This window comes from Glossina fuscipes, unplaced genomic scaffold (assembly GCF_014805625.2).
Source record: "Glossina fuscipes isolate IAEA_lab_2018 unplaced genomic scaffold, Yale_Gfus_2 112, whole genome shotgun sequence".
Lineage (NCBI taxonomy): Eukaryota > Metazoa > Arthropoda > Insecta > Diptera > Glossinidae > Glossina > Glossina fuscipes.
The window spans coordinates 9,585,303-9,601,783 of record NW_023998455.1 but is presented as its reverse complement, the minus strand read 5'-3'; the positions used below and the strand labels follow the sequence as shown (position 1 = coordinate 9,601,783).

Here is a 16,481-nt window from a genome sequence, read left to right as displayed (position 1 = left end):
ATAAACATGAAAATAGATAAAAATATTTGAAAAAATTTTTGCAAATCAAAACGAATAACAAAGCACTGCTAGAAAATACTGCTATTTATAACTATTTTACCGTTCATTTTCTAAAACTTAATGAAAACTTTACTACTTCCTTCCTTTACTTCTTCCTGGCGTTTCAATAAATTTAATACCGTCCGCCGCTATGCTCTCGTCAAGATGTTTGAAACGTAAAAGACATCCCGAGCTCGATGTGCATATACGCAGGATATAAACCAATTGTTTGGTGTAGGTTTTAATGAAAGCGAAATCATATATGCTTTTTTTATAAATGTTTGGTGTAGGTTTTATTAAAACCAAAATCATATGTGTTTTTTTTATAAATGTTTGGTGAAGGTTTTATTGTAACAAAAATCGTATGTGTTTTTCTTATATACTTCTTGACGTAAAGTTCTTGTTATCCACAGTTGATGCACTTGTTTTTAGGATTCACCCTTTTGACATAGTCTTTCTCCTTGCTCAAAGAGTTTTTTTTTTTAAAAGCATTAAATCTGCATTTCATCTCTAATCTCAATGGCAATTAACAAATACACATAATTTGTCAATAAGCCTGACAAAAGTATTGCAACTATGTATTTATATATTTTTGCGTATTTCCACGTTTGCTCACAATAAGAATAAGCTGAAAACCGAGAATAACTTAGAGCTCTCTGGCTCCATATTCTTGTGTGAACGTATACTTGGCGAGATTAAATTGTAATACATTGAAATTGCAAACTTAGAGAATGCCAGACAAATAAAAGAAATATAGTGTATGCAATAGAAAAGCATGTTTATGAACGGATGTTGCAAACATTTAAGATTTCCAATGAAGATAGTTAATACCTTCATTTCATTACGGCTGCATCTGTGTTTTTCTATAACTTCCCGTGTAAGTTTTTGCTGCGCATAATGAACATGTTAAAAGAAAATATATACATTCGCAAAGTTTTCAGTCGAATTATCCGTACACTTCGCCTGAACTTATTTTTGCTTAATGTTACAAGTTCATCATCCAAACATGTATGATGAACTGCCAAAAAGGGCCGCGAACGATAGAAAACTAAAATTATTTCGAAAAGATGTTGCTATATTTTCCTTAAGAGTTGCACAGCTGTATCATATATCACTTTAAAATTTTGTGTAATCATTTCGCAAAGACGTTAAAGAATTCAATGTAAATGTGGAGTATATGATGCACCTACTTACTCAATCACAGAAAAATGTCGATCTTCTTTTCATCTAAGTAAAGAAAATTATCAACTTTAACTTTTTCATTTCAAATTGCCGACCGAGAAATACTATAAATGAATATACATATCGGCCTACAAAACTTATGTTAACAATATACATGTCTCGTAGAGAGAACAATAAATAGAGGTTGGATAACTCAATGAATATAGTCTGGTAAAGCTTCTTACCAAATAAAATATACCGAAAACATAAAAGAAAGAACGTTTAACCAAAGCCGACGCTTATTATAACAGTACAAAATCTATTACAACACTTTAATATTGTAGTAAAAAGTCAAATAATCAAGAAAGTCCAGCGGCGAGCAACTGTCGGGGATGTTTTATTCGACACTTGCGAATGTTAATTTTCATAAATTCTACTCAGGTGTATCGTTTTTAAGGAAATAGATCATCGCCATGGTGGGGCTGCATATTCCGATTCTAAACTGTCTTTGAATTTGTGTACACACAAATCAGACTATTTACGAGAATTAATATTTTTTTTGTACAGCAAATATCGATGAATCTCGGGGGAGATTCTCTTGATATTTGGCGTTGTACTATTACTGAACTGGTATAGCATGACAGCGTAACAGCGTTTGCTTTGCAAAATTCAATGCCAGTTTTGGAAGAATATATGAAACAACTAATCGTGCCACTATATAAATTAGCGCTGCTAATACTATCAGCCCGATATAATTTAGCGGCCATGCTATACTACTATCGACGCCAAGTTCAAAGTCTTTACGTCGAACAGAAATGCCACTCAAATCGGGAACGTTTATTTGCGAACATTCTCTCCGTGGCAGGCAACATAAGGTAATTTCTAAAATTAAGACTGTCCCATGTTAGCCCCGTATTCTAGATCTATCTTTCTGCTTCTACTTCTGTACTCTGATATTTTATTCTTTTAATATGATACAACGCTCTTTCGCCTACATACAATGATTCTTTGCGAACTTCCTTCCTTTCTTTACTTTCGAAAATCTCAGAAAATCATAAAAGAAGAATATAGTTAGAAAGTGTAGCAATGACGGCAGAATTTTATATACCAACATACATAGACATTAAAAAGAAAAATCCGTTACAGCGTTTATATTCAAAATCTAGTTTATTTATGCTTTATTTGACATGAAAAATATATCTAAGTACAATAGGAAATAGATTAGCTAATAATTAAATAAATATAAAACTTGCAAAATATAGAATAGAAATAACAATATTTTAAGCATTTAATGTGCATGTGTGCATACATGAGTAGAGCCATTCCAGCCATATACACAAGGACTGCTCCATTATGACGAACGATTTTATTGTTTATAGTATCAATAAACTTAATATAAACATAAAACAAAAAGCAATTCAGTTTTCAATTTTAATGTATAGTATGTTCGTAAATTCTACCTAATGTAAATATGCACCAAGGCTGCAATAATGTAAAGCAGCTACGGGATTCTGATCTTAGAAATAAATAAATTTAGGAATGAGTTGCAAGTTTTAACAATATGTTTTTAATATGTTTTCGAAATGCTTTCATTTTTTTTTTTTTGGCTTGTCGGCAAGCCAAGCGTTGTCAAACGGGATGTATGAAATTTAAGCTATATGTTGTTCCTTGTTTCTTCTGTTGCTGTAATCATTTGCTCAGATCCCTCACTATAGGATATTTCATTTGTAAGGCATGTTCATAAGATGGTACACAAAACAAACAGCAAGTAAAAATAACAGGATGGCTTATGGTTAGTTGAAAGTTGCATATGAACGCTTTTTAGTGCCTTTTAATTATTATTTAAACCACTATAATTTATAAATTAGTCTATTTCTAGTGGAATTTATTTTAATATGTCCATTTTGTGGAACCGGATATCTATAACAGGTTTGGCTCAATTTTGTGCAGGAATGACTCTTACGGGTATGCTTGTTATTTATAGGATTGTACATTTTATTTAATGAGAGCGCTTTAGCCTTCTGCTGGTTAAATGATCATCTGGGATATGGTCTTCCTTGTTTTTACAATTTCCGAGTATTCTTTAATAAGAGTTGCAATTTGAAAAGCCTAGAAATGAAAAAATTACGAAAAGTTATCATATTATTTCGATTCATGTAAAAGATTGTATATAAATGCGGCTAAATTGTAAAAGACGTTTCATCCTCGCATGGTAGAAGTTGCTGTTGCTACGCGCATATTTGTGGCCGGAGCGATAGACGAATAGGTTGAGATTCGAATCATGACAATTGATCTGATTATCCTAACCTAGTGATGGATTATATGATCTCTGACCTATATTTCTGACTGTTGCATATAGAGGAAAACAATCTATGGGAGTGAGCCAGATGGTGTCCAAAATTAAATTATACATTATCCAAAAAGTCTACAACGCAAACGGAAGTTCCCATTTTTGCAGCTTAAAGTTAGTCGTTTCCTTTTTGACATGCAGCCTTGATGTTATTTAAGCAATCATTGAATCTTGGAATACTGCCAAAAAATTATGTTGTTATGTTTATCGTATAAAGACATAAATGGTCGCCGTAATCATACAAGTTTATTTTAATTGAGCCAACCGAGTAAATAAACTTCACCCTACGTATAGCCTTAAAATTTCGTTTCGTTGCGGAGCTGCAACTGAAACTCTATACTAATCTATCAATGGTTTCTTCTAACAAATTTTTATAGTTTTAATGATCAAATATCAATCTGGGAAATTTTTGCACCGTAACTCAATCAATTGAGCCAACCGAGTAAATAAACTTCACCCGAGGTATAGCGTTAAAATTTCGTTTCGTTGCGGAGCTGCAACTGAAACTCTATACTAATCTATCAATGGTTTCTTCCAGCAAATTTTTATAGATTTGATGATAAAATATTAATCTGGGAAATTTTTGCACCGTAACTCAATCTAGAAACGTTGGCTCTGAGCGTCATAAACTTTCAAGAATTTTTTTCTTTCGATTATGCACAATTTCAATGATAAAATTCCAATCTGGGAAATTTCACGCTAATTTTGTTACGGATTTTTACGAAATTGCAATAATTACTTTTAATTGCGCTTCATAAAATTTCTTAAATGAGACTAATAGGATCGGCGAGCTTGGTTTATCTTACTGCCTAACTACATGAGCAGAAACAACACCAAATTAAACCACAAGAAATGTCCAAGTTTATTCTATAGGCTATCCTGCAGCATCTGTGCCAAAACAGAGAAAATCGACCAAGATTATCTAATATTATAAAGTACTGAAATTATGCTTTCTTTCTTTTTTTTTTTTTTTTAGAATATAGACTATGGGTATAGCGATATCAGACACAGTGGAATAACATTTTTTCTCATTTATTTTGTTATCAACTGTTTGAGTTAACAGATAATTTTCGAGTAAATATTTATCACAAAATTTGTACAGCTAACTTGTGTATTACGTACCTGTGACGTACTTAAAATAACTTTTGATTGCTTCTTCTCAGTTCCCGTAAATATCATCAATGAATTCATATTTGGTGAATATGAAATGATTGACTCATAGTCATGTGTACAAAGAACATTTCGTGAGCGATGTTCCAATAAATGTATGCCATTTTGATCTACGGCAAGCCATAATATACGGGGCCAATTCGATGTAAACGATTGCTGCAATAAAAATTTTTGTATGGTTATACATTTATGGTATTGATAGATATTTATTCAGAGCCATCAAAGAAGTTTTTTAATATATTATAAAGTAAAAGAGAACAACAGGAATTTTATTTATCTTAAACACTTGTTCATGCCGTTTTTATTTAGAAATGATCTCCTGTAAATAACCGCCTTTAGACTTCTATAAAAATTCAATACTGAAACAAACATTTCTGTTACTATTAGACATAAATCTGCTCTTCTTGCACCAAAGACACGACGAATAATTTTGATGAATAAGGTAAGTTCGTAGTTTCATGATTTGTTCGTGATTGGTTGGAGTAAAACGATGCTCCGTGGGACGCGAAGTCCATTTCAGTTATATCGCTTGAATTTTGCGGCATACCTCATGTAGACATATTTGGAGAATATACACTTATTGAACAACAAATTAATTTTTTCATGAAATTTACAACAAGTCGCGCCAATTTTTTGAAACTCACATATCGTCCAAGCCGAAATCGTCTAATTTTTCGGTATCGCCAAGCATCGAAATTTTAGAAAGAAGGAAATTTTGATAAAGGCGACAAATTCAAAAGAAGATGATAGACAAAAACGTCTTTCATCTATACAATGAAAGGATCCTGCAGCACCAACACAGTCAGCATGACATCATACTTTTAGTATATCTGGCGAATTGCCATCGACTAACGCCAATTATACACATGAAGACCGCGTTTCGTAAAAGTTTCTCTTTCCTTTGGCGCCGGCAACGTAATATGCGGAAGCAATATTTTCTAGACAAGTTCCGCCGGGAACGTTCTGCATAAGTTTAAAGATAATTTACCTAAATATGATGATATTACCGCATAAGCCCATGAAGAAAAGCTTTCTTCAATATAAACTTTAGTTCCTGATTAGCTTTTGTGATTGTTTCTAAAACCTGTAGTGCTGCACTTTTGAAATAATGGGCCTACAAATTTTAATTAACGTCCACGACAAATTAATTAAAGGTTTTTTAATAGATTGTCTAATAAGGAAATATCATATCAGGTTTATAACATGCGAAGGCCACATTTATGAATTTTTTATTGAGAAGTTTTAAAATATCTGCGCAGAGGACCATAGCTTTGGTGTGGCAAATAACGCGTACAGTATATATAGTTTCTTTTATTGTCCGAAAAATTGGCTAAAGAATGCATAGTTCACTTACCATAACATCAAATATTGTAGCTCGGTGCAGCGGCCAACTTTGTATTAAATTTAAAAACGACTTTTTGGCTTCCGCTGGCAGCATACCGCGAAGACTTTGATGGTGCATTGCGACAGCTTCGTGGGGTATGTTTGGAACAAAACGAGGTGGTAGACAGTGGCTTGCAATAACTCTATAATCACGTATTACTTCACCGCAATCAGCAGTCTCCAATTGTCCTTGCAAAGCAGTCAGCATAATAGCCTCTATCTCACTAATCGGAAACCTTTCACTTCTTAAACTATGCAATACTTGATGATATAAAAGTTCCTTTTCAACTGGATCATCTAAATTTATGTAGTCATCGAAAAACAAATGCTTCTTAAAAAGAAACATGTAGTGGGAGTGCCGGCAAGTGTTCGCAGATAGACTGGGCTGAAATGTATGAAATGGATAATTTGAATAGCGAATTTTATGAAAAAAGGAATAATTCCTTAAATAGTTGAAATTTGGTTCGCTTCGTTTCAGAATTCTTACAAACTCTCCTTGAATAAGTGTATCAAAAGGAGAAACTGGGAGTCCGTGTGTCTGTTGGATTCCCTTAACGGAAGGATTAAATTTTAATTTCAAATTGTGTTTGAAAAGGCGTTTTGTAAATCTGAAGTAAAAATAAACTCGATTTGAATGAGTCCGCTTAGATTTTGTATATTTTGATATGTGGACGGTTTTATAGAAAAGTTGTTATTTTTTGAGTTTGATGACTATTCAAATCAAATGAAATCGACATAATTAAAAATGGCACATACCAACAATAGTAATATGAGTAGACCGAAAATTTTTTTTAAGACGGTTGGAGTGTAAAATAGCGAAATGCAATTAAATTCCAAACTAGTAAACTTTCTAATAGATAGTGGGCGCGCATTTACAAGTGTGTGTAATCTTCAAGTTTAAAATAATAATTTTGTTAAATTTGAGATAGTATGGATAAAAAATCAATCGACAGGTTCGATTTCCTATAATTGGTATATAGCTGATTTAGTCGTCAATTCTAGACAATGAGCATTCCTTTTTGTGCCTTGGATGCAGGGAGAAAGTCGATTAAGCCTGTTATAAGATAAAGTCAGTATGTTAAGCGTACTACTAGACTGAAAAGGTGCACATATCGTTGTAAGAATAAAGTTGCAAACTTTGGCCTAAATAGATTTATTGTGCAGATAAGTTTGACTAAAAGTAAAGATGAGGCGGAAGTCACGATGTGGTGGATATATTTTTTATCAAAAATTCCGCCTATTTTTATTTCATATAAAACGGCTTGGGAAGCAGAACGCGAAAAGCTACGTGCGTTAACTGTAAACCAACCATGATGGACATCGTGACGATTTTTTTTAACAATGTCTTTTAGTGAAGCAAGAGGTGAAAGATAAATATTTTATCTCATTCACTTTTTTATGACGATAAATAAAAGCATGTGGCGCCAAAGGTTTTAATGGTGGTGGATATTGGAGATTCAAGCGGAGGCGAACGTAACTTCTTTACTTATTTTATTTTGATATTAAAAAGCAATTGAATCGCAGTCACTTACCGTTGCAAGTAATCCTTGTTGACTAGCATTTCGATATTTTTCCCACTTCGCCATTACGTCCGCCAGCTTTTCTTCAAACAAAAGGCTCCTTTCGGTGTTTCCCAGTACTTCGTAAATAGCGTAACCCATTGAATTCTGCTGCAACCCAATTTTTCTTTTTATAATTTCCATTACTTCCAACGCAGTCGAGCTCGGATGAAATTCAATAGAATAAAATTGACCATCCATAAAATAAAATCTAGCGTAGCAAGGCCTTCTGTTTACAGTGCACAAAATTTCTTCACGACTTGGCGGCCATTGTCGTCTGCGTGTTCCTTGAGTTTTAAAGAAACACTAAAAACGAATGTATACATAAAATACCGGAATCTGTCAATTTTTCTGTTTTTACTCAGAATAAATTTCTAACACCTAAGTAAAAATTGTGTATACAAGCCACAACATTTTTAAGACTAAAATAACGGAAATGAGAAACTGTAAACCCACTCAAATTATCGCGCTGGAAGGAAGAACAGCTTCTTGCCCAACGAATTTTTATGGATCACGCCGTTTTGCCAGTTATAATAATAATAATGTAATGTAATGTAATGTAATAAAATCTAGCGTAGCAAGGCCTTCTGTTTACAGTGCACAAAATTTCTTCACGACTTGGCGGCCATTGTCGTCTGCGTGTTCCTTGAGTTTTAAAGAAACACTAAAAACGAATGTATGCATAAAATACCGGAATCTGTCAATTTTTCTGTTTTTACTCAGAATAAATTTCTAACACCTGAGTAAAAATTGTGTATACAAGCCACAACATTTTTAAGACTAAAATAACGGAAATGAGAAACTGTAAACCCACTTAAATTATCGCGCTGGAAGGAAGAACAGCTTCTTGCCCAACGAATTTTTATGGATCACGCAGTTTTGCCAGTTATTTTGTTGCTGTCTGCAATTGGTTTCTATTTTTTTCCACAGTTTCTCTACACACATGCAAAGAAAGATGCTTACTCTGCATTCTATTCACTGGTGAAATCTTTCTTAACTCATTTCCGCTGGCAAAAAAAGTTAAATAATCTCGATGAAGAATTTGTGAAAATGGTTAATTAAAGATAATTGAATAAATCATCATGTCTTGTTTAGTTGTGATTGCCTACTCTTCCCAAAGTCGTAAACCTCTTTAGAGTCTATATGTATTTTTCGTGCGACTGTTATTTTAGAACTAACTAATCACCAATTGCTCCTTGCATTATTTCGCTACTTTGCTATATCTTTTTTGCTCTTAGTACTCTTTTCATCGAGTTTTTAAGTTTTCTCAATGCACGCTTCGAGTATATTTTGTGGATTGCAAAAGAGATTACTTATTTTATTGCACTTTGCCGCATTTGCTATTCTATGTAGAAATTATGAGGACAAGGGTTTAACATCACATTGTTTCTTACACGTTCACCTTTCCATTCCCACGTTAAAACAGTGCTTCCAATGTGCTCGATTCTACCACATTGCCAAATTTTGTGTGGCAAAAAGAACACTTTGTTTAAAATGCGGTAACACCCTGGCTTGCACTAATGATTGTAGCGAAACTCGCCGCCTGCTTTGTGACTGTACTCGACATAATACGCTAACTAAATCTTGTCCAGCTAGAAAAAAGTGAGAACAAATAAATGAAATCAGAACAATTCAATACGTCTCCTATAACGAACGTAAGCAAAAATACTCCCAAAACTATTTCGACGCACTTGGCTCTAGTGATTATGATGATAACTTCCCCCTCTTCCTCCGGAGTGCTCCAACGATGATATCAAAATTATCAATCAAGAAATAAATAAAATCCTTATAAAAAAGAGATATAATAAATAAGGTAGAAACAACTAAATCAAACATTTTACAACTTCACCTTGTCGATAGTTCAGAAACGCCTAACCGCCTCCTACCCCAGACAAAAGACTTTATTGAAACCCATAAATCGTCAGAAATAGGGAAATTTCTATCCGAAACTTTATATGCTTTCAAATCCACATCTGTTTCTCAACACACTGAGTCGAATCATTCTGCTAACTCATATGAGGCCATTCTGGATGGACTGAACACTACTAAAAATGATTCCCTTCAACGAACACGATCTCCTTCTTACAATGCAACCTAAAGAGTTTTATGCCAAACTTCGCATCCCTTGATTTCTACCTCAACTCGAATCAAACCGACTTCTGCATTCTTAGCGAAATCTTTGGATCTGATAAGTCCTTCTTAAATTTAAAACTCTCCAACTATAGTGTGACGTCCAAATATAGAAATGATGATTTTGGTCATGTCGATATTCTTATTAGAAAAGGTATTAACTTTGGACATCTTATTTCATTTTTTGATGTGGTGATCATAAGAACCTTGACATTAAGCCTAACGTTGTAATTGTGTCTGTATACTTCCATTCTAAAACGAACATTCAAATTTGTCGAGCTGATATAGCTTGTGTACTCGACCTTCTAGACAGCTTAAAAAATCTCATACTTGCAGGTGAGTTCTATGCCAAACACAGCATTTTCGGAGACACAACCGCTACATATAAAAGCAAAGCACTAGTAAATCTAATTAATGCAAGTAGCTTTCGCTGCTTAAATACCCCATCTCCACGTTCATTACCTCTTCAATTACTTGCGTAGCAGAAAAAATATTATAACTAACTCTACTTATTTTGCCTTCAAATAGAAAGTTGAAAGGGCTTTTCTTGGCAGAAGCCACCATTTGCCCATCAATTTCGATATATGCGATGGTCATATCCGCAAAATCAATCACTTTGTCTCTCGTAAAAGGCTGATTTAGAACTAATCCACAATAGTCTTTGCTGACAACATAGCGGATAACATTCTTTTAACCGGACTTACTGCTGCTACAACAAATGTTTATAACCTCAATTCGTTTGCCGCCAAACCATTATGGAACAATTCTCTTACAGCCATGTATCAATAATCGAACGACCTCAAAAAAAAAGTCAATGAATATGTCTTTCCTGCTAACTTCTCTGAATATAACAGGATGCAAAAGGAGTGGTATACTGCCGTAAAAAAGATAAAAGACCACATCGTGGACGCACTATAAACGATCTATGTGCTTGTGGAAATTCTAGACGCTCGTAGAACTACGTTAATGGTCATCGGATTACCAAACGTGCAGCCTTAAACTTTTCCATTTGGAGTGACAATGAATGACTGAAATACTTAATACGCCTTAAAAGCTATATATCGGTTGGTCTATCTTATATCCTCGCTACGCCCCCCATATATCAAAAAATAGCCCTTTTTTTTCGTTTAATAATTTCAAACAAGTTCTAGGACAAAGCCCTTTGCAGCTGGGAGCGACAGAATTATATATAATACGGCTCTTACAAAAGAAAGTCGCCTTGCTTTGCTTAAAGCCATCCAACAATGTTAGCTTTCACATCACTAATTTCATATTTTACTAAAGATTGCAAATTTGCTGATTAAAGAAAGGCTTAACTCCCTCATTAAGGACATTATTCCCCATCCTTCCTTTGCTTACCAAAAACATAACTCGACAAATATGTGCGTTAACGAGTTTTCCTTGCTAATAAAATTTTCGAAAGAGTTGGCAAAAAAGTAATCCTGTTGTCCCTAGACTTTAGCAAAGCTTATGACTGCGTCGAACTTAAAACACTGGCAAATCGCCCTCCACACACGTCTGCGGGTCCTCAACTCTTAACCAAATTTTCCTTGTATTTGGGTACTGGACCGATTGACACATGCAAATGCCTGCCGCAAGGCAGTTCCCTAAACCCTATACTATTTAATCTCTACATGACCAATTTGCGCCAGCTGCAAGACTCAAACATCCACGTATGCCAACATGCCGATGATTTTCTGCTAGTCTCCATCGGCAAATCTTTCAACAAGGCTGTATCAAAGAGCAAATCAATTTTATGAGAAATTTTGTAAAAATCATTTTGCATTTACCCGAGCAGAACGAAGACAATCTATTTTGCAAAAAGAACCAATAAAATTATAGACCTACTGATCGATGGCATCAGTGTTTAACCTTCCGCACTCTTTATGGAAGTGCTGTCAAAAACTGTTAATCTGATTTCAACCTAATTAAATTATTAACCAAAAAACATGCAAATCTCCCCCAAGCCTACCTCTTACTATTTGCAAATCTTTGATCCGGTCAAAAATTGGCTTTGCGCCTTCCACTACCTGCATATATCCAGACATATCCAAACATTTGAAGCAAGATGGCACAGGTCTCACTCCGTCCACCCCTATGTCCGTACTGAGTATGATCTCTGGTGAGCTTCCTGCCTCTGGAAGAGCTTTGCTACGCACTGCCACGGAACTAATCAAAGCTATGGGGATTAGACACTTTCTCTTCAAGAAAATTGCCGCTTTACTTGACGTAATCCCTTGCACTTACACTCCCTGCTATCGTAAATTTGGACATATTCTTAAAAAATTAAACCTTTTTTCAAATCGCATCATAGAAAACAACAACTTTCTTTTAGACCTAGATATTCTAGCACCGCTTGTATAAGCCGAAAGCGAAAATCCTACATCAGCTCCAAATGCCATATGCTGTGAAACGGGATAGTAGCATTGTTTTAGAAATGTATAAAATAGAGCCAAAACTATTATGTAAGACATTAGAAATGGCTTTTCCGGAACTTCTATCAAGAGCGTAGTCCTAGTTTTTCTTTGTAATTTTGTTTTCCAACCGGTTTTCCTTTCAAACATTGTTATTTTTTTAGTCGCTATTATTACATTATTATTATGTTATATTAGAATATTATTATTATTAATATTAACTAAAACATATATCCAATATTTTCTTTTTGCAGGAAGAGCAAGGAATCTTATTGAATATCGCGTATTGTAAATGCTATAATAAAAAAGGCTTCAAAAATATATTTACCTTTTCAGCAAAACGCGCGAATTTGCCTTCTTCAGTTATATAGTCACTGGCACAACGTTTTAAGTGGCCAATCAAGTATTTGCGAATAGACTTAACTGGAGGCAAAACGACGCTACAAGCAAGTGATAGTAAAGCCCAATGTCGCAAATTAACCCTAGAATTTGGGTCTGGGTGATCGGTCGTTTGCTTAATCAATTGCAAATAAAGCTCATTGATCAGTGACTCTTTTCTCATACATTTATCCATTATTGATTGAACAATAGTCACATGTTCATCTTCGGCCCTTTGAATGGTATCACCTAAAATGCTGTCATCATTATAATAGAGGTCTAATTATATTTACTTCAATTTGCGTGCTTACCAGATATTCCCAAACCTGAATACGTTAAGATAGCTTGAAATACTTGGAGCATTATTGATTCGTCTTGATCAGTTATTCTGCTTAAACTTTGAGAAATTTGTTGTCTGCTGAATGCCCAAAAGGAATGATGAAATCCTTTGTAAGTTTCTCCGTGTTCTTGAACATTGCTTCCTTCCTCAGCTCTTAATTTTTCTAAACGATGTTTCGACAATTTTCGCAAAGTATTTCTAAAGAATCCGCCACTCGTTTCCTGAGGTCTACGAAGAATTTCCAAATCGACAAGTTGCCTTCGACACAAAACGACGTTTTGATAAAGACGTGTACGATCCTCGTTTGTTATGCCTTTGGTTTTTCTCGATATTTCAAAATTATTCATGATCCAATTAGACAAAGATGGATAATAGGAAATGATTAAAGAACCAATTTCGTTCTTTTGCGAAGTTTCTAAAACAAAACATCTTTGTGCTTCTATAGTTACATTAACAACTTTTTCACTTTGTTTTGATATTTGTCGGTCATGGATTTGGCGGTTTAGTGTTATTGTGATGAAACTATCGCTTGGGTCTAACATTATTGATTCAATATCTGAATACTTGAACTGGTAAAGAATATACTTGTCTTCTGGCTGAATAAACATTATCCCTTCGTAATTGATGCCGAAGATAATGTTGTTTACATGATTCCAGTAGCCTTTGTAAATGACGTTGAACATTGTCGTTCCATACAGAGGGTATTGCATGACGCAACTTAAATATAATACTTTGGCAGTAAGTTCGTTTCTTGAAGCACCATATTGACGATGAGCTTGAGCTAAAATTGGAATCCAAAATTGCTGCTCTCTCGTCTTAGAAATTCGCTCTGGCAGAAAGTTGTTTATATCGTTATAATATTCTAGCTTTGGTTGATTAGAGGGATCACCTAACGCCACTTGCGCTTGAAGACCTGCAAGCTGCAAAGCTACCTTTTCGCTCACAGGAAATTCATCGCACTAAAATAAGAGAATATGAGGACTGCTTAATTTGTGGAGAAATATAAACATATGAAAACATTTTTAGCAATATATATTAATTGGTGACATTACAGCTGATGAAATGAAACGTAATGATTTATTTATTTGTTTAAAGAATCCCAACCACTAAATACGGCCATCTCAGTTAAGATACACTCATAACGTGACATATAAACCGCATAAATATAAATTAACACATGCAAAAACAAAATAGTGGGCCAGGCTCCACTATTAAATAGCCTACATTACTGCGCGTTTATTCATATATCGACTTCTTAAAAAAAAACCTTATATGGTCGAAAAGCGACTAAAAAAAAAGAAACGTGCAATTTCGATAATCCATAATATTGTCTAGGCTTACCTAACCTATACCAAACTTCGCGTAATATCTTCAAATGTTTTTGCTAAATTTGAACCCGATACTTCCATTTTTGGGAACGAGAGCACACTACAGATATCGCACAGAAAGACAAGCAGACAAATGGACGGTCAGACGTATCTAAGATGCTTCGAATTTCTTGCTGATCAAGCATACGTATTCTCCGCGAGGGTTCTAAGGATTTCTTTGTGTGTTCTCTCACTGTGTGGTGATGCGTACGATAGTGTGAAATTTAAGAAAAGTAGCTAATACAAACGAGAAACAGCATTTGTACACGCTGATGTAATCGTAATCGTGTGGGTAGAAGCGCTTTGATTGGTCGATTTCGATATCCCAATTAATCTATAAATAGATAAGCAGAACTATTTTTCCGTAGAGGTCATTCAAAAATTATTTTAAATTTTAATTATTAACTACTGCTACGCTCGCACCAGAAGCGATTATCAACTTGGTTAGGCTCACCACTTATCGTGAAGAGTAAAACTGGTATTCGTATCCTACTCCGTTAAATAGCCTCAATTATAGCGTATCTTAGCGACTAATATTTCCTACAAGTTTAATTGACAAATCACTACAAATAATTGCCCAGATATACTACGCCATTATTTCTTTGTATCCGGTTTCTACACGTAAAAGTAACACCATCGGTAAATTGCAGAAGTTTTTCTTACTGACATGCACGACTCAGTGGTTAAGTTATGCGTAGCTTCAATTTTAGCATGGCGAAAACACTTTCTTACATCTTTGCGCTCTGGTTTTCGACTTTATAGCAGATTACATCCTACATCAACTGTAAATGTGAAGATAGAGGCAAGTGAAGATAGGGAATGGCAAGTAAGTGCAACTTGAGAATAATATTTGTTAGTCGCAGCTGACGAACGCTACTTATTCTGGCTTGCATTCACCTGCTATATTTGAAATGCTTGATGTACATATTCTTTCTTATACCAGATGGTTTTCGGTGTGGATGAATGATCTTCAGCCACAGGATGGTACATTTCTTTATAAATTCTATGTTTTGCGTTTGAAAGATATACAAAAATATAATAGCCTGTTCGACAAGTTAAGAACTAAAGGTTCTATAATATGATGGAAAATATTCAAAAATTGTCCGAAAGAACATACTTCTTAAATAAGAATAAAGAACGCAACAGATTTTATATAAAAAGTGGACGAAAATTAGCTAGTAGAGAAATTCAATACAAAAGCTCTACCGTTTCTTTCTTTTAAAAAAAAATTTTACAAATTCGGGGTTTGAAATAGTTTAAATTCGTCTACTGTTTACCTTAACAACACTGTAAACAGCTTGAGCGTACAGCAAGTTCACTTCTACGGGATCCTGAGACAACTCTCGGGTTGATTTGAAGAGGCGCTTTTTGAATACAAATCTGTTTTCCCCTGATCCAGAACAGTTAGCCACTTTTCTGTTTGCATTTGAAATTGTTTGGGATTTGACCTGTTTAAGCTCCCATGCAGCTATTATGTCATATAAATAATCAAACGATTTAATATGCTCTTCGCCGTCAGGTCTCGATTGAAAAATTGCCCATCCTTCCGTATTAGTAAGATTTAGTTTTTCCGCTAGTTTCACAACCGCATCTGCAGCTGTATCAGTAGGATGTACGTCAATGGCTTTTGTACGGCCGTCTAGAAAAAAGAAGCGGCATACGATGGTACCCAACCGACGCATTGCCTAGAAATATGAAAATACTGGAATATGCTTTCTTTTGAAGATTTATAAGTTCATATAATTTCTGTAAATTGTAATATATATGAAGTGGAAATTGGATACCAGGGATTACTTTTAAGTGACTAAAAATGTAAAATTTAATATTTGTCATATAAAAGCAATTTTAAAAAGTGACTGAACATAATGAATGCACGAGAAGCGCATATCACGTAGATGCATATTAACTGCTGGAGCATAAGTGTAACGCCTATTTAATGGGATAATTTGATACATACACTTTGTTTATAATTGAGGTAAGAGTATATTACAGCTTAATTTAAGCACAAAGGCTTAGAATCATAATTATAAACAACTGTACACAGTTACCGATCTGCAGATGTGCATGCTTTGCATTGTTCACATATACAGCTTACACAGCCTGAATTTGATGTACGCTTTTACGTCTTGGCGCATTACTGCTTGTTGAACAAAGTACCCAATTTTACGAAAACGGGTGTCTCTTTCTTAT

At 34.5% G+C, this 16,481-nt stretch overlaps 1 protein-coding gene across 1 annotated transcript in view; it reads right to left on the bottom strand.

Moving 5' to 3' along the window:
• Positions 1-2,501: 2,501 nt before the first annotated feature.
• The window catches only part of LOC119639104 (unconventional myosin heavy chain 6-like), a 37,876-nt gene continuing 23,896 nt past the window's right edge, over positions 2,502-16,481 (bottom strand). The window contains 7 exon segments of the mRNA XM_038036302.1: positions 2,502-3,309; positions 4,673-4,876; positions 6,075-6,488; positions 7,636-7,968; positions 12,535-12,833; positions 12,896-13,883; positions 15,569-15,976. Coding sequence (XP_037892230.1) covers positions 3,229-3,309; positions 4,673-4,876; positions 6,075-6,488; positions 7,636-7,968; positions 12,535-12,833; positions 12,896-13,883; positions 15,569-15,976 — 2,727 coding nt within the window. The 3' untranslated portion in view covers positions 2,502-3,228.